General features: G+C 36.1%; 1 protein-coding gene across 5 annotated transcripts in view; it reads right to left on the reverse strand.

The window, feature by feature from the left end:
- Positions 1 to 19,405, reverse strand: part of KIAA1328 (KIAA1328 ortholog) — a 366,775-nt gene that overhangs the window by 35,503 nt on the left and 311,867 nt on the right. For all 5 annotated transcript variants that reach the window (XR_012380034.1, XM_025886685.2, XM_073898300.1 and 2 more), the window contains one exon: positions 10,302 to 10,410. Coding sequence is in view for 4 of the 5 variants with exons in the window: in XM_025886685.2 (XP_025742470.1) it covers positions 10,302 to 10,410 (109 nt within the window). In the remaining variant the exon portion in view is untranslated. The remainder of the gene's footprint in view (positions 1 to 10,301; positions 10,411 to 19,405) is intronic.

Here is a 19,405-nt window from a genome sequence, read left to right on the forward strand (position 1 = left end):
TCCTAAAAGCCTAGACATCTTTCAATTCTTATAAAACGGGAACACCTAAAAGTCAATGAAAATGCAAGGAAGTTCTGGGAAGTAAAAGCAGCACAATTAAAGGTATAAGCAGGGCACAAACCCATGGTTCTTTTGTAGATGTGAAGAAGACCTAATGGAAAACAATTGTCTACAGGAATGCCATGAACTGGAAAATTGAAAAGGAAACAGTTACTTTGTGATCATTCTATTTTTTTTAAGATTTTATTTATTTATTTGACAGAGAGAGAGAGCACAAGCAGGGGGTGCAGCAGGCAGAGAGAGAGAGAGAAGGAGAAGTGGGCTCCTTGCTGAGCAGAGAGCTGACACAGGACTCGATCCCAGGACCCTGGGATCATGACCTGAGCCAAAGGCAGATGCTTAACGACTGAGTCACCCAGGCGCCCGTGATCATTCATTCTTATTGAATGTCTGTTATGTGCCAGGTCCTGCTCTAAGACAGGGATATAGCAGTGAATATAATAAAAGAAATCCTTGCCCTGGGGCGTCTGGGTGGCTTGGTCCATTGAGCATTTGATTCTTGATTTCGGCTTAGGTTGTGGTCTCAGGGTTGTGAGTTCGAGCCCCCGCTATGGCTCCCTGTTCAGCGGGGAGTCTGCCCCTCTCCTTCTCCCACAGAAAGAAAGGAGTGAACACTGACTGAGTGCACACTATAGCCCAGCACCAAATTAAGGGCTTTGCTTACCTAAAGTTAATACTATGAGCGAATTTTCAAGGTAGTTATTACTATTCCTATTTTCACCTGAGGGGTCATGCTTAGAGAGGTAAAGTAAAAGTCATGTTTGCAAATATGTTTGCATGGTGAAAATGAAAAAATACAACCCTGTTGCTGACTTCTGAGATGAACCTAATCCTATTCCTAACCTTTTGTCAGGGAACACACATAGAGTTTGGAATTACAATAGCAACATCCAAGTCCTAGCTCCTTACAGCTTGTGTGATCTTGGGAAGTTCTACAATGACAACTACTATTTAGCAACATACCTGGACTGTGCTAAGTACTTTATGTAAACTATCTTGCTTAATCATCACGACAGGCCTATGAGGAGATATTATTATCCCCACTTTATAGATTAAATTAATCCTATTAATGTGTGCCCTTTGTTTTCTTTTTAAATATTGTTTTAAAAATTATGTAACACATCACTGTAGAATATTTGGAAAATATAGAAAACCGTGAACAATGAAGAAGCTCTTATAACCCCTTCACCCAGAACTTAGAATTCCTGAAACCAAGGACCAGAATTCCAAGTGACTAGTAAATATCAGCTGTTTTAATATATATTTTCTCTGTGCAGTATGTTTTTTTCTAGGGTAAGAATGTCTTTTTTTTTTTTTTTTGGGTAAGAATGTCTTGACAAGCTTCCTCAAGCTGAATTCATTTCTTGGAATTAGGCTATCTCTTTTTTTTATGTTATGTTAATCACTATACATTACATCATTAGTTTTTGATGTAGTGTTCTATGATTCATTGTTTGCATATAACACCAAGTGCTCCATCCAATACATGCCCTCTTTAATACCCATCACCAGGCTAACCCATCCCCCCCACCTCTAGAACCCTCAATTTGTTTCTCAGAGTCCATAGTCTCTCATGGTTCGTCTCCCCCTCCAAATCCCCCCCCTTCATTTTTCCCTTCCTACTATCTTCTTTTTTTTTTAACATATAATGTATTATTTGTTTCAGAGGTACAGGTCTGTGATTCAACAGTCTTACACAAATCACAGTGCTATCTCTTTATTATTTCTACTTAGCCTATTTGTTTCTGTTTTTTAAACTTATACACTGTATAACAGTGTGTGCCAGAGGAATGGATGATTATATTAATGGCTTTTAACAGTGGGAATTACAGTAACAACACAATATCATGGCTTAATTAAAAGCAACATCTTTTCATCAAACACACAAGAATTTCCATGCATTCAACTGTTCTTGGTAGTAATGCACCTGCTGGCAGGGAATTTCAAATTATCAACTCAACTTAAACAAAACCCCCTTTGAATGGCTGAGCTTTTTATCCTTCTGATTAAAGATCGAAGACAGAGAGGCACATTATACTTTTTCTTTTACATATTCAACACATTCTTTTCAGAAGTTTTCAGACTATTCTTTTTACTGTCATCATTTTATGTGCATCATTTCATTAGGCTTTGTTTTTATTTTATTTACAATATACTCAAAATGGAAAAGTTACAGTAAATGCTACTCTGATTGTGTGTGGTGTGCAAACTTACTCTGAGGGCACATAAAGCTAAAATGATAGCTCTTAGCCTAGTAGCCCACATTTTAGGAAGTCATTTTGAAAAAACCTAAAAAGAAATTTTATCTAATATTTGACAATTGAGTTTTAGTAGTCATTAAAGAGAGCTTTACAATGACATGTTATTTATATGTACATATATTATAAATGGACATATCTGTACATGCCCAACACATGACCTGATATATAATAGACATTCAATGAATAGTGGCCAGTATTGTCACATATGGCCATCATTCACATACTCAAATATATAGAGGCAGTGAGGTCTGCTATTCAAACCTACACATAAACTCAAGTAGTGCCTGTGGGCTCTAGTTTGGGATTTGGGATTTTAGTGTAGCTCCCCTCCCTTCATCCTAGGAGAATAACACATTATTAGGTGCTAGGCACAGGAGAGAATCTAGTTGAATACATGAAATATTTGTGTGAACATACAGGTGAGAAAAAAGTCTGATTTAAAAAAAATATTTTGTTACAGTTAGGATTCTAGGCACAAGTGCAAGAAAATGTTGCAATTTGGCTGTTGTGTGTAATGGAAACACAGCATTTCTCTTTCTCTTGAATGACTGCTTCTTCCTATCAAGCTATAAAAATAAACTATAACTCTTAAGCAAGTTTGTCTCATTCCTACTCTAAACCAGAATTTTATCAGCTTAGTGCCTACAACTTGAGGTGAAATTCAAGTTTCAGGCAGTGTGGAAGAATGAAAAAACACTAAAATTTAGGATCAGAAGAACTATGTTTAGGGCCTCTTTTCTGCTTCATTACTGTGTGACCATGGACAGTTCCAGTCTCGTTCTGTTCCCGTTTCCTCACTGTAAAATGAGGTACTACTGCTACTTATTTCACAGGGTTTGGGTGCATTTTAAATAAGAAAATGCAGGTTAAAAGCATTCTGTCAACTCTGAGGTATTATGCCAGGGATTGTGAGCAGGTAATTATTATTTTCAGCATTATATTTTTGTTACTAGTATGATAGATACATGTTGCTTAACGTAGGTTTTGAATCCCCCGGCTGCTGCCAATCCAGGTTTTTGTTGCCAGAGATAAGACAGATCATTTTTTACAATCAGCAACAGCATATTTACATGATTTTTCCTTCTACATAATCTAATGGTTACTGGCAAATTGAGATGAGAAACTAAACATTGCTTGAACTGCCCAGGTGCTAAGACCTTGGTTTATGACCCACAAAGAACAAAGAGGGACAAATGCAGAAACGTTTGTCCCTCTTCACGGCACAGCAAACAACCAACGTGCACTTTAAAGGTTATATCATCATATCTGGAGCTGCAAGCAACTGGATTTCCATGTCAAGTTACTTAAGGTGAAAATAAAGATAAAAATAACCCCACTTTAAAAAAAATCAAAATGGTATATATTTAAAGTATACCATATGATTTTTTTTTGGAAGAGTTATTCAATATTAGGAAATTATTGATGATATACATATGCATAGTAAATTGATTACTACAATCAAACTAACATATTCACCTCTTCATATAGTTGAAATTTTTTTGTGCATGTGGTGAGAACACTTGCAATCTATTTTAGCAAATGTCCAATGTTTAATACAGTATTATTAACTATAGCCATCATGCTGTACATTAGATTTCTAGACTTATTCATCCTACAGTATTGCAACTTTGTTCCCTTTGACCACTATCTCCTCATTTCCTCCACCTTCCCATTCCTGGGCACCACCATTCTCCTCTTTGCTTCTATGCTTTGAACTTTTTAGGTTCCACAAATAAGTAAGATCATGCAGTATTTCTGTGTCTGGTTTATTTCATTTAGCATAATGTCCTCCAGGTTAATCCATATTATCACAAATGGCAGATCTCCTTTTTAAAGGCTGAATACTATTCCAAAGTCCATTCATCCACTGATGGGACCATATCTTGGCTACTGTGAATAACGTACAATGAACATGTGAGCACAGATACACTTTGTGGTATTGACTGCATTTCCTTCGAGTATATACCCAGAAGAGGGATTGCTGGATCATATAGTAGTTCTATTTTTAATTTTTTGAGGAACCTCCATACCATTTTCCACATTAGCTATACCAATTTACATTCCTACCAATGATGCACAAGGTTCCCTTTTCTCCACAACCTCACCATTATGTACTTGTTCTCTTCTATCTTTTTGAAAATAGCCATCGTAAAAGGTGTGAGGTAATATCTCATTGTGGTTTTGATGTGCATTTCCCCAATGATTAATGATGTTGAACATCTTTTATACACCTGTTGGCAATTTGTATGTCTTCTTTGAAAAGTTCAACATCCATTCATGACAAAAACTCTTAAGAAAAAATAGAAGAAAATTTCCTCAGCACAATAAAGGCCATTTATAAAAAGCCACAGCTGACATCATAATCAATGGGGAAAAACTGAAGGCTTTTCCTCTGTGATCTGGTACAGGGCTTGCTCTTGTCACTTCTATTACACACAGTACTAGAAATGCAAGCAACAGCAATGAATAAAGAAAAAGAAATAAAAGTCATCCAAATAGTTAAAGAAGTAAAATTATCTCTGCAAATGATATGATTCTATATGTAGACAACCCTACAGACTCCACACACAAAACAACAACAACAAAAACCTTGTTAGAATAAACAAATTCAGTAATGTTCCAGGATACCAAATCAATATACAAAAATCAGTTGAGTCTCTTTGCACCAACAATGATCTAACCAAAAAGGAAATCAAGAAAAAATTCCATTTATAATAGCATCAAAAAGAATAAAATACTTGGGAATAAATTTAATCAAGTCAGTGAAAGATTTGTACACTGAAAACTATAAAACACTGAAGAAAATAATTGAAGAAGACACAAATAAATGGAAAGATATCCCGTCCCATGGATTGGAAGAATTAATATTGTTAAAATAGCCATACTACCCAAAATGATGTATGGATTCAATGCAATCCCTACCAAAATTCCAATGGCATTTTTCACAGAAATAGAAAAAACAATCTCAAAATTCATATGGAACCACAAGAGACTCTAAATAGCTAAAATCTTGAGAAAAAAGAACAAGGTTGGAGGCATCACACTTCTGGATTTCAAATTATATTACAAAGCTATAGTAATCAAAACATTATGGTACTGGCCATTAAAACAGACACACAAACCAGTGGAACATAATTAAGAACCCAGAGATAAATCAAAGCATAAATGGTCAATGAATTTTCAACAAGGGTACCAAGAATATACAATCAGGAAGGGTAGTTTCATCAATAAATGGTGCTGGGAAAACTAGATATTCCAGAGTCCAATGAGACTGGACTCTCCTCTTTCATGATATAAAAAAACCCCCTGAGAATGGATTAAAGACTTACATATAAGATCTGGAATTGTAAAATTCCTAGAAGAAAAGAGGAAAAAAGCTACTTGACATTGGCCTTTGAAATGATTTTTTGGATACAATACCAAAAGCTCAAGCAACAAAAGCAAAAGTAAACAAATGGGACTGCATCAAACTGTAAAGGAAATGATCACAAACTGAATTTGATCAAAATATATCTGATAAGATATTAATATCCAAAATATATAAGGAATTCTTACAACTCAATAGCAAAAACAAAACAAAAAAACCAGTCTGAATAAAAAATGGGCAGAGGATCTGAATAGACAGACATTCTTCCAAAGAAGACATAGAAGAATACAGTTTTTAAGACAGAGAGAAGTTTAAGTTCTAGACTGCAGGGTACTTGGATCCCTCCAGCTTGGGCTTGGTGTAATGTGGTCCCAGTTTTCCAATATTCTGAGCCTGGTCCTTCAGTCTCAACCTTAACGGATAGAAAGTCTCTACAAGCTTCAAATCAGCTGTGCACAGTTGTCTGTGAGCATGACTGTGCACAAGCATGTGCACTACGGAGAGCTCATCAAGCTGTGAACATACAGCAAATTTTTCAGGACAATTAAGCATATAGTTTGACAGCAAAGGACCATAGTCTTTAAAAAAAAAAAAGAACAAATTAAGTTATTTTTTAAGCTATTTTTTAAAAAGCCCCCAAATAAGCTATTAAACCTTTGAAAATACATACTTAAGTATTTTCTTACCTCCCTCAACAAAAAGCAAGCTCCACAAAATCACCCCTCCAACATGTCTAAAAAACAAAGCGAAAGAAAACAACAACTTTCAACTCTGGGGGTGCCTGGGTGGCTCAGGCGGTTAAATGTCTGACTCTTGGTTTCTGCTTGGGTAATGGTCTCATGAGTCATGAAATCGAGCCCCATGTCCTGCTCTGTGCTCACGGGGGAGTCTGTGCACGCATGCACATGCTCTCTCTTTCTAAAATAAGTAAATAAATCTTAAAAATCTTAAAAAAAAAAAAGCAGAACTTCCAACTCTGTGTTGTGGTAAAAAACCTTTCTGAAAAAATCTAGAGTAGAGAGAGGTGAGCAGTACTTCCTAGAAATAGGCCAACTATAGACCAGTTCCCAAAATTCAGTAATTGGGCATGCTTTGGTAAGATCTGCTTTTCTCTCTTCACACACACACACACACACACACACACACACACACACACACACGAGGGCAAGAGTACCAGCCTTAACTCTTACGCATCAGGGGACAACAGAGAGAAGAAACCTTAGTAACATTTTACTTCAGGGACTCAGAACATAATCCTGCTGCTGCAGGCCTGGTATTTGCCTCTGTTTATCAGTTTGGAACAATTACCACTGAGTTGTGATATGACTGGGAGATAGAAACTTCACTGGTATTTTAAAAAGTGACAAGATTTCTGTTTCACTGAACAATCCCAGAAGACACCGTCTTCATTTTAATATAGAATGTATTAGATCTCCATACCTGGGTAGAAAAAGATACCCACATATAAAGGAGATACAGCTGTAATATGCTTTTTCTCCCCAAATTTGAAATAAAAGATTTGAAGATCCAAAGCTACATTAATGCAAATATCGGTCTGTTACAAGTATACTTTTTGATTAAATTGGCATACATCAAGTACAATTAGAAAGGTTATTTATAACGAAGAAATACATAATTCTGCATCTTAATGGGGATGACAATTACAGCTGATGGTTGCTAATTAACATGACTTCTTTTGCTTTGGGTGTCAGATATTTCCTGTATGATCTTTATTGCTGGCAATGGACATACCTAATTCTGGAAGGTACAGAAGAGTTAATTATCAGTAACAATGGTCCTCATAACAAATTAATTGGTAACCTGACCAGCTCTCATTTCACCCTGGAGACCAGAGGATCCAGTAGAATCTGTAAACTCTGACTCAGCGTCATGGCAGGAGAAGTATTTGTTGAATTTTCTGATCAAAGGTGCACCTATCCACCAGGTGTTCAGAATGACAGGGAGAAAAGCCCCAGGTGAAGTGGGTTTGGAAGGTGTTGCCTGTTCCAGCCAAGCAGAAATGCATGGCACTGTCTGGTTCGGCAGCTCCACCCTCTTGTACCAACATGACCATTGTGCTTACTCTCTTGGACAGCTCAGGGGTGTGTGATCAATGCTGGAGGCCGGACGTGAATGAAGAGAAAGAAGCACTGCAGCTCTCAGCACAGAAAACTAGAAAGCCCTCTTTGCTCGTGCTATAAATTACATATTTATTTTGTTAACATGAGATAGATGAATATTTCTACATATAAAGGTGCCCAGCTAAAATCAGGATAAGTGATATTAATGTCCTATGGTCAGTATTACTGAACCTCCAAAGCAATAAACTTTATGAGTCAATAAATATTACATTTGCAACATAGTTAACATTCCTTTACTGTCTCTAGCACTTATTACACATTGTAACCGCAAGTCTACAATACATTATTCATATTTGGGGTGTCACCAAGTGATGGATTGCTGCAGGAGAGGCTGTCCTTTAAATAAATCAACAAATAAAAATGCAAATGTTAACATTTTCAGCCACAACTTTTCCCATCTTGAATGGGGAATGAAAATTTCACATTATATTGACAGGCAGCAGAGAGAACAATTAACAACCCACATTGTGAATGAGAAAGATGACTTTGCCACGCCTGGTTTTATCACCTGCACGTGGGACAATATGGGACTCTTCTAGGTGTTAGCGCTTTTCAGAGAACAAAGGAAAACCTGTTTCCTACCAGCATCTGTCTCACCCCCATCCTCTTTTGCAAGTTTGGAAAATTCTTGGAATATAGGGTGGATAGGCTTTTACTCTTGTTCTCAGTATGTTCAAAGGTTTGTTGGGATGAAGAATAAACAGAGTTTTGTCTTGCATTAAGAGTTTTCATGTAACTGAAAAGTAGTCTATAAAAAATGCCTTTTCTACACTTTGAAATAAAAATAATTCAAATAATCCTGATTCTGAAATCTGGAAAGCAACCACTGTGCCCTCCTGATAACTGATTTTCATAGTACTGAATCTTTTTTTCAACTCTGCATTTTGTATAATAGACCTATAATATGCCATCATGCACGTCTAAGGATGAAACCCAGTGTGTTACACATTGTTTTATTTAGCCAAGTACTCATTATTTAGGAAACCTCTGAGAATCTATATTTAGGTGATTTGCAGTATTAAGAACCAACAGATACAGAATCCCTTTTTTAAGGTCCGTAAATATGAGTCTTCACAGCAATTTTAACCTGGGCTTGTAAAACTGTACTAAGTTGATATGGTCCATTCAGAAAATGTGTGCTGAGAATGTTCTACAAAACTCTTACTGGGGAAACATTTTATTCTTTTTCATGCTTCTCTCTAAACTGAAATGCAATCATCAAAAACACATTAAAGTAGCGTTAAAGATCTCACTTTAATCTTCAATAGGAAAATTCACTAAGAGTGAAAATCCAGATCATTTCTCCTCTTTACCTGTAACTTCTCCAGAGGAAGCCCTCAAGGTGACTGGGATGGATCCTCCTTGAGCACAAGCATTCAGCCACAATGCTGAGTGGTCCAAGGAGGGAGCCCCCCTCAACAGTTCAGAACGACAGCTCAATATGGGTATTTGGAAAATGCTAATAAGCGCAGCATTAAAAATAAAAGAAAGGAGTAATGGACAAAGAATGTGGTAAGCTAGTTAAATTTTCTTTTGATTGTGGGTCACCTTCAAAATAAGGAGGTTGTCATTGCTAACTATTATAGTATTTAAGAAAATGGGCTTTGGAGTCTGAAACACTAGTTCTCCCTCTTATTAGCTATGCAACCTTAGGCAAGTCACTCAATCTCTTAGTTCTCTAATTTTGGAAATGCGGATGATAGTAGTACCACTTCATAAGGCTTTGATGAAGATTAAATCAGATAGTCCATACAAAGGGTGGACACATAGTAGGTGCCTAACAGATGGCAGTCATTATTGTCCTCTGTGTTAGAGTTATTTCCCAAAAGTTCTTTATAATTAAAATTAAGTCTTAAAATCTACATTCATCTGAGAAGATGCTGGGAATTTAAGTGCTCAAAGAAGCACATTCCCAAGGAAGCTGAAACTAGGCCCATTTGGTGTTGCTGTTTATATATTCAGCCTTAAATGCATAATAGAGGGGTGGCTTATTGGATGTGAAAAAATTTTAATAATGTATTTCTCTTCCTGACTCCAGAAAAGGCTGATCAAATTCTTAACTCTTCAAATTCTCTGTTATCAGTAAATGCTGACAGTCCTTTAAAACCGTAATACAAAACCCACTATAATTTTCAGTACCAATTAATTCAATTAGTTAAAGTCCAAGTGTATAACAATTCTGTGACAAACTGGGAAAGACCTGCTGCTATGCACACTTTCTGATGAAAAATAGGATTAGCTTTGTGTTTCTCTGTAAATTCTTGCCAATTACCAGTTTCAATTAAGGCGGGGCATGTGTAAAGGAAAGGGCTCCATGAGATCAACCTGGCCAAATCTAGATGCTTCCAAATAAGGCCTCTCTCTTAACAGCTATTAAGAATTGTCAAGACTTTTCCACTCCTTATTAAATGACTCTCTGCCCCCCAAACGCTCTTATTTAAAGAATGTTAAACCAGAGTCCCAGAGGCTTACCTGGAAGTGTCATGCTGCAATACTGATGGGTTTGTGATTACAAGTTCCTTTTGGCTTCCTGTTGTCATAGGAGATGTGGATGCATCTTTTCTAACGCCTGCCACTGTTCCTGTATGAATAATAAAAGGAATTAATTTGGGCATTCAATAAAAGGAAATGGAAAAGTCCATTCTGAGCAATATATTAGACATTCCAAAAATCCCTAAGCTATTTTTTTCCCTCCAAAATGAAACAACGGCAGCTGGAAAACTGAGTGGGTTGTTTTGATATTGTAAACATCAGAGATCCACAGTATCTTGTTTTAAAAAAGTACTTCTGTGCAATAACAGACTGGCTAGTGATTTTGTTTTTAAACGCGATGGCCTGTCATCTTCCTGCTGATTTGAGTTTACTGTGAAAATGCCCAAGAAGGTAGATTACTTTATTTTGTTCCCTTTAACCATTCTAAGAAAAGATCTTTCTTCTGAGTCCAGCACTTTGTACCTCCAAAGCCCCCAAGTTAAACTGCTCTTACCCCTAAAACTTTCAGAGCAGACATAAATCTTGAATGTTCCTTTCAAAGAACTGTACACTGGGCTTAAAACAAGTGTCTGGTTGGAAGAGATGCCCACCTTCCAGGGCTGATTTGGTCTCTGTTCCTTTCTAACAAGCAATGTTCAGCTAATAATTATTTTTCTCCTCTGGAGTGCTAAATAAGATGGCATGGACAGAAAGATTTTTTGTTTTTGTTTGTTTTCTAACTATTATTATTATTTCTAATAACAATAATTTTCTCCTTCTCCTTTTCCTTCTTAATATTATTTCCCAAACAACACAAAACATCCCTGTCTTTTTCTTGGAAGACTGTCAGAATTTCATCCACGATTTTCTTCTGGTTCCTGGGAAACTATTGTCCAGGCTCCTTAAAGAAATTATTTGGGAAGATTTACTCTTTCTTTGAGGAAAGTGTAACTATTTAAATAACATGAAGACAGCTTTGGTGTGTTGGAAATACCAGATCCTCAAATGCCAAGAATATAGTATGCTAATTCTGGGAATGGCACCTCTTCTCGGTGTTACCAGAGAAAATCAGGCCCAGAGAAAGCAACAGTCTTCTGTGTACAGAGAGTAGCATCAAAACAGTCACCATGATCCTTGGTGTTCAAAAGCTATGCTCAATGCTGACTGTTCTCTGTTATGTAGAGATGTAAAAGACCAGCCACCTAAATGCACAGTTCAGTCCTCTTTGTTCACACAAACCTGTGGGAGCCTGAACCCAAACCAGTATATTTTCATACGAGACATAAACTCCATCAGTACATACAGTGCATCAGTCAGTAAATATTTACCAAGTACCTAATGATGGGCAAGGGCTGGTGTCAGGATTAAGCTCAGAGTTAGTTTAGGGGAGGGTAAAGAAGATGGGAGAGTAAGAATATGAGATACTCTGAACAATCTGGTAAAGAATCATAAATAACCCAATGCAATATAAGGTGACAACAGCTAACAGATATGGTATGTTTAGTATGTGCCTGGTATTGTTCTAGGACTCTGCCATATACCATTAATCTTTTTTAAAAACAGCTTCATTATAATTTGGATACCATAAAATTTAACCATCTTAAGCATACAGTTTGATAAATAGTAGTAAATTTATATAGCTTACAGCATGGCCACAACCCAGTTTTAAAAATATTTGTTATAAATGGGGCGCCCGGGTGGCTCAGTCAGTTGAGTGTCTGACTCTTGGTTTCAGCTCAGGTTACAATCTCAGGGTTGTGAGGTCGAGCCCTGCGTAGGGCTCCGTGCTCAGTGAGGAGTTTGCTTGCGATCCTTTCCCTCACCCTCTCCCTCTCCCCCTCCTGCTGTGTGCACGCTCTCTCTCTCAAATAAATAATTAAAAAAATTTGTCATGGGATTGACATTTCTTTTTACAATCTGGTTTTAGAATATCTCCTCACTCCCAAAAGTTCCCTCATGCTCATTTGTGGCCAGCCCCTTCTCCCTGTCTGTTTTGTTCCTATCCCTCCTCTAGCTCTCTCTCTCTAGTTTTGCCATTTCTAGAAATTGTATGTATCCTCATAAAAACCCTTTGTAATAGATACTATTTTTATATCTCATTTATAGATAGGCAAAATAAGCCATAAGGGACTTACATGACCTGCCCAAGCCCACAAAGCTAGTAAGTGATGGAGCCAATATTCATGTCCAGATAATCTGATCCCAGAGTTTTACCATTAGGCTATCCCTCGTAATAAAGAGTACAAAAAGTCTGAGGGATTAAGAAGTGGGAGAGATCACGTATGACTGTAGGATTAAAGAAGATTTGATGCAGGAGGTGGTATTTTGATAGGAGGGAATAAGGAGCATGGAATTAGCAAAAGCATTAAATTAAAAACCTCAAGGCTAAATATTTAATGTATTCAGGAAATATTTATTGAGCATCATTATGTCCTTGTACCTTGTTAATCACTTTAAATCACTTTACATGCATTATCTCATTATTCCTTCCAACAGTCCTTAAATTATATTATTGTCCTCATTTTATAGATAAGGAAGTGGAAACTGTGAAAGGTAAGGCAGCATGTCCAATATCGCACAACTAGTAAGAACAAGGCTGGGTTTTGAATTCGTACTGCAAACTAATCTTAAACATTGTGCTAGCTGGCCTCAAAAATAAAACACAGCAGCAACAAACACAATTAAAGAATAAAAACAAACTGGTTTTTGGAGAGATTACTTCTGTGGCAGAATTTGGAATAGAGTGGGACAGAGAGAACGGAGGCAGGTAAAGCAGCTCATTACTACCATAACTGTCTGGGTAGAGTATTGGGTGGTGTGAGGGGAAATTAAAATGTGCAAATAGGAGTTGAAACAACTGAGAGGGATTTGTGGGTAAGGTGAGGGAGGAAGAAAGGCCTGGTAGTGAAAGAATATAATTATCTCTGCAATCACTATTATAGAAGACCTGAACAATAGCCTTATTTATTCTGTTCTGATACTTCTATCAAAGGTTTAGTTGAGATAACTGACATTTGATGGGGACAATTTAAAGAAGTAATTTTAACAGAGGGTCCAGGGACTCCTATGGAATCTATGGATATACTTCATGAATGTGTGACTCCCTCATAATTGCAGGCACAATGATGTGTGTATATGTGCCTGTTCACTCTTTAAGGAAAGGGGCCATCACTTTCATCAAATTCTAAAAAGGTATGAGACCCCCAAAAACTTAAGAATGATTGGTCTAAGACATAGGACAAGTTTTTCCTTTTTCTTAATTCTCTAAGTGCTATTCCTTATTAAGTTTCTGGAAAGCTATATATCAGCTTTTAATTATACTCATTCCTTCTACAAAATTTGATTTCATATTAAGTGTACCAACAATTACATAGTTATGCATATTCATAAAACTGCATATCTATTTACACACACACACATACACTTACACACATACACAAAGACAACATATGCATTTTAAAAGTAAAAGTGCATGTGGTGCCTGGGTGGCTCAGTTGGTTAAGCATCCGACTCTTGGTTTCAGCTCAGCTAATGACCTTAGGGTTGTGTGGTTGAGCCCCACATCAGGCTCCATGCTCAGTGAGGAGTATGCTCAAGATTCTCTCTCTCCCTTTCTTCCTACCCCTCCCCCTGCTCATGCACTCTGTCTCTCTAAAATAAATATATCTTTAAAAAAAGTGCCGATAAGAGTATTATCCATGAGGGTGATAAGTTGTATAAATATGTTTGAATATATTTATGTAAATAAACACATACATATATTTTTGCATACATAGATGAAATTGAACATAATGGAGCATATCCTATTTACATAAAGCTGGGTCTACGTCTGCCCATCCATCAGTCAACATCTCATGATAACATAACTTCTTAGAGTTCAACGTTTAGGAAAAACTCTGTTTCTGGGCCCTTTGTTTTATTTTGCATTTTAAAAGTCACTCAGTCATATTATACATGCAGTTTAGCATAAAAAATAAATTATAAAGAAAATACTAGTATACCACTTTTGCAGATCAAGAAATGAAGTACTGGCAGCAATGCCCCCTGGAAGCATCAATGTCCATCCCTGATCACAGCCTCTTCTCACCTCCAGGAACTAGCTACTATTCTCATAACTATTCCCTTTCCATTCTTTATAGTTTTACCATATATGAATGTATCCCAAAACTGTGACTTAGTTTTGCTGTGTTTGAACTTTATAAAAATAGAAATATACTATATATATTCTTTTGAAGACTTCTTTTGCTCAATATTATGTCCATGAGATTTATCTGTGTTGATTTATGTAGCTGCAGTTTGTTTTCTTTGCTACATAGGGTCCCACTGTATGCATTTTTGAGTTTTTATCCATTCTATTGATGGATATTTAGAGTATTTCTGGTTTGGGGTTATTATGAAGAACACTTGCTGTGGCAGAGGCTGCCAGTTATTCACCAAAATTCCCTCTGTTCGGAGCACCAGCTAGATTATATTTCCCAATTCCCCTTATAATTACGTGTGGTTGAGTGGAAAACTAGTGGATGTTACACGTGCCATTTCAGGCCTATCCTATAAAAACCTTCCACATGTACTCTATACCTTCCTCCTTCTTGCTGACCTGTTATGGCAGGGCCAACAGCTTCCTGTAAAGGGCCACTTAGTAAATATACTAGGCTTTGTGGGCCATTGAACTTCTGTTGCAGCTATTCAACTCTGTTGTTGTAGTATGAAAGCATCCACAGACAATACATAAAAAATGGAAATCGCTGTATTCTAATAAAACTTCATTAAAACAAGCAGCGGGCCAGATTAGGCCAAGAATAAAGTTTGCTAACCTCTGTGTTATTTTAATACTCAAGGTGATCTTGGAAGAAACTTCTTGCTCCTTAAGCCGTTGCTATTTTTTCTATTTGTTACCACAGTTTAGCCTACCCAACTACATATAGCTGCTATGAACATATTTTAAGTTAATTCTCTCTAGTATATATACTTAGAAATGGAATCTCTTAGATATGGGGTATTTGTTCTTTATCTTCAATAAATAATGCAAAACTGTTTTCCAAAGTGGTTGTATAAATTTACACTCTGATCAGCAGACAAGCATTCCTGGTGCTTTAGTCTTGCTAACACAAGAATGATAATGACAATACAACCTATCATAATTTGTGGGAGGCAGCTAAAGAAATGCTTAGAGAGAAACTTACAGTTTTACATACTTAGAAAAGAAGAAAGATTTAAAATCATTGATCTCAGTTTTCAATTTAAGAAGCTAGGGAAAAAAGAGCTAATTAAATCCAAATTAGTACAAAGTAAGTAATAAAAATAAGAACAAGAATCAATGGAATAGAAAACAAGCACATAATAGATAAAAATAAACAAAAAGCAAAGGCTGTTTTTTTTTTCTTTAAAAAAACAGTAAAACTGATTACCCCCTAGCAAAGCTGATCAAGAGAGAAAATTAAAAATTACCAATATCAGGAATGAAAGAGGGATATCACTACAGATGTTAAGGCCATTAAGGAAAAGGCATGTTATGAACAACAATTTTACACCAATAAAGCCAACAACTTAGATGAAATGAGCAAATCCCACGAAAAGCAAAATTTAGCAAAATTGAACACAAAAAGAAATGACAAATCTGAATAGTCCAGTATCTGTTAAAGAGAAATAAAATCCAAAATAAGAAAACTCATACACACACATACCATCACCATCAACACTAACAACAAAAGCAACAACTCCAAGATAGATGTTTCAATGGTGGATTCTATAAAACATGTAAGGAAGAAACAATACCAATCTTACACAAACTCTTTCAGAAAACAGAGGAGAGAAAAAATCCTACCTCATTTATTTTTTAAAAATTGTGGTAAAATACACATTTACCATTTTAACCATTTTCATGTATACAATTTGTTAGTATTAGGTACATTCACAATGTTGTGCAACCATCACACTATCTAGTTCCAGACCTCTTTCATCACTTCAGACAAAAACCCTGTAAAATTAAGCAGTCATTCTCCATTTTCCTCTCCGAAGTCCCTGGTGACCATAAATCTGCTTTGTCTATTCTGGATATTTCATATGAATAGAATCATACAACATGTGGCCTTTTGTGTCTCGTGTCTTCCAATTAGCATAATTTTTTCTTTTCTTTTTTAATCTCAAGTAGACTCCATGCCCAGCATGGAGTCCAGTGCAGGGCTTGAACTCTTGACCCTGAGATCAAGAGTCAAACATTAACTGACTGAGCCACCCAGATGCCACTAGCATAATGTTTTCCAAGTTCATTTATGCTGTAGCACATACCAGAACTTCATTCCTTCTTACAGTTAAATTATATTCCATCATATGGATATACTGCATTTTGTTTATCCATTCATCTGTTGATGGGCATTTGGGTTGTTCCCATCTTTTGGGTATTGTGAATAGAGCTGCTATGAATATTTGCATACAAAATATATTTAAACACCTGTTGTCAATTATTTTGAATATACACCTCTGAGTACAACTGTTGGGTCATATGGTAGTTCTATGTTTAACTTATTGAAGAATTACCAAACTGTTTTCCATAGTGGCTCTATTATTTTAAATTCCCACCAGCAATGTATGAGGGTTCTGATTTCTCCACATCCTCTCCACCTTGTAATTTTCCATTTTTAAATTATAATAATCATAGTGAGTATGAAGCAGTGTCTCACTGTGGTTTTGATTTGGATTTCCCTAATAATTAGTGATGTTGCACATTTTTTCATATGCTTATTAGCCATTTGAATATCTTCTTAAGAGAAATATCTATTCAAGCCCTTGGCCCAGGTTTTAATTGAGTTGTTTGTCTTTGTTATTAAGTTGTAAAAGTTCTTTATATATCCTGGATACTAAACCATTAGGAGATATAGGATCTACAAATTTTTATCCCATTTTGTGGGGCATCTTTACATTCTATAGACAGTGTTCTTTGACACAATTAAAAAATTAAGTACAATTTATCTATTTTTTCTTTGATTGCTTGTGCTCTTGGTGTCATATCTAAGAAGCCACTGTCTAATCTATGAGCATGAAGATTTACAAGGATGTTTTTACCTAAGAGTTTTACAGCTTTCATTCTTATTTTTAGCTCTTTGATTAATTTTGAATTAATTTTTGTGTATGGTATGAGGTATATAAATGAAGAATCCAACTTCATTTTTTTGCATGTGGATATCCAGTTGTCCCAGCACCATTTGTTGAAAAGACTATTCATTTGTTGAATTATCTTGGCACCCCTGCTGAAAATCAAATGGCCAGAGATGTATGGGTTTATTTCTTGATTCTCAATTCTATTCCATTGATCTCTCTCTATATATGTATATAACCTCATGCCAGGTATAGGTTTAACCTCAGTATAGTTTTGATTACTATAGCTTTGTAGTAAATTTTGAAGATGGGAAGTATGATGACTTCAACTTTGCTCCTCTTTTCAACATTATGTTAACTGGGGACCCTTGTAATTCTGCATGAATTTTGGAATTGGTTTTTCCATTTCTGCAAAAATGACATTGGAAATTTGACAAAGACTGCATTCAATCTGTAGATCACTTTGGGGAGTACTGACATCTTAACCATATTTAAGTCCTCAAATCCATGAACACAAAATGTCTTTCCACTTATTTAGGTCTTCTTCAATTTGTTTCAGCAATGTTTTGTACTGTTGAGTGTACAACTCTTACACTCTTGGTTTAATTTACTGCTAGGTATTGTATTGTTTTGATGCATTATGATTGGAATTGTTTTTTAAAATTTCCTTTTCAGTAGTTCATTACTAGTATATAGAAATATAAGTGATAATTTTGAGTATTGAATTTTATCCTGCCACTTTGCTGAATTCATTTGTTAGCTCTAAGGGATTTTTGTGTATCCTCTAGGATTTTCTATATATAAAATCATATTGTCTGCTAAAATAATTTAACTTTTTCCTTTCCAATGTGGATATGTTTTATTTCCTTTTCTTGTCTAACTGCTCTGGCCAGAACTTCCAGCACAGGGTTGAATAGAAGTGGCAAAAGCAGGGATACTTGTCTTGTTCCTGATCTTAGGGGGTAAACTTTCCATCTTTTACAACTGAATATAATATTAGCTGTGGGTTTTTCATATATGCTCTTTACCATGTTGAGGAAGTTTCCTTCTATTCCCACTTTATTGATTGTTTTTATCATGAAAGAGTGTTGGATTTTGTCAAATGTTTTTTCTGTGTCGGGTTGATGTTTTTTCCCCCCATCATTCTATTTTTTTTTTTTTAAAGTAGGCTCCACACCCAGTGTGGTGCTTGAACTCATGACCCTGAGATCATGAGTTGCATGCTCTACTGACTGCATCAGCCAGGCGTCCTTCCCCTTCCTTCTATTGATATGTGATATATTGTACTGATTGGTTTTTGTATATTAAACTACCTTTGCATTCCTGGGCTAAATCCTACTTGGTATGTAATTCTTTTAATATGTTGCTGCATTCAGTTTTGTTAGTATTTTATTGAGGAGATTTTCATCTATATTCACAAGTGATTTTGGTGTGTAGTTTTCTTGTGATGTCTTTGTCTGGCTTTGGCATCAGAGTAATGCCTGAAATGAGTGAAGAAGTGTTCCTTCTTCTATTTTTTTTGTAAGTGCTCCCGAAGGATTCATGTTAATTCTTTAAATGTTTGGTAGAATTCACCAGTGAAGCCATCTCCTTCAAGTCCTGGGCTTGTCTTTTTTGGGAGGTTTTTGATTGCTGACTTAATCACTTTACTTGTTTGGGTCTATTCAGATTTCTTATCTTTCTTGAGTCAGTTTTAGTAGTTTGTGTATTTTTTAGGAATTTGTCCATTTCATCTATGGTTGCCTAATTTGTTGGCTTTTGAGTGTCTATTGTTTGGCTCAACTATTACCTTTTTACTTCAGGCAGCAGTGGTGTATTCATTTGGTTTTTAATGTTTGCAAACAATGTTCTACATGTAGTTGCTTCTCTGTCCTGAGAAAGGTCAGGCTTAGGAAAAACCCTGTGTCAATCCTTTAGGAAATAGGTAAAAAGAGACAAACACAATTCCTTGAGAACAAGATCTGTTCTGCCTCCTCTGGGACCAGGTGCTCATATGTGGAACTCAGAAT

Source organism: Callorhinus ursinus, unplaced genomic scaffold (genome assembly GCF_003265705.2).
Source record: "Callorhinus ursinus isolate GAN/ISIS: 27379988/994484 unplaced genomic scaffold, GSC_fseal_2.0 scaffold11, whole genome shotgun sequence".
NCBI lineage: Eukaryota > Metazoa > Chordata > Mammalia > Carnivora > Otariidae > Callorhinus > Callorhinus ursinus.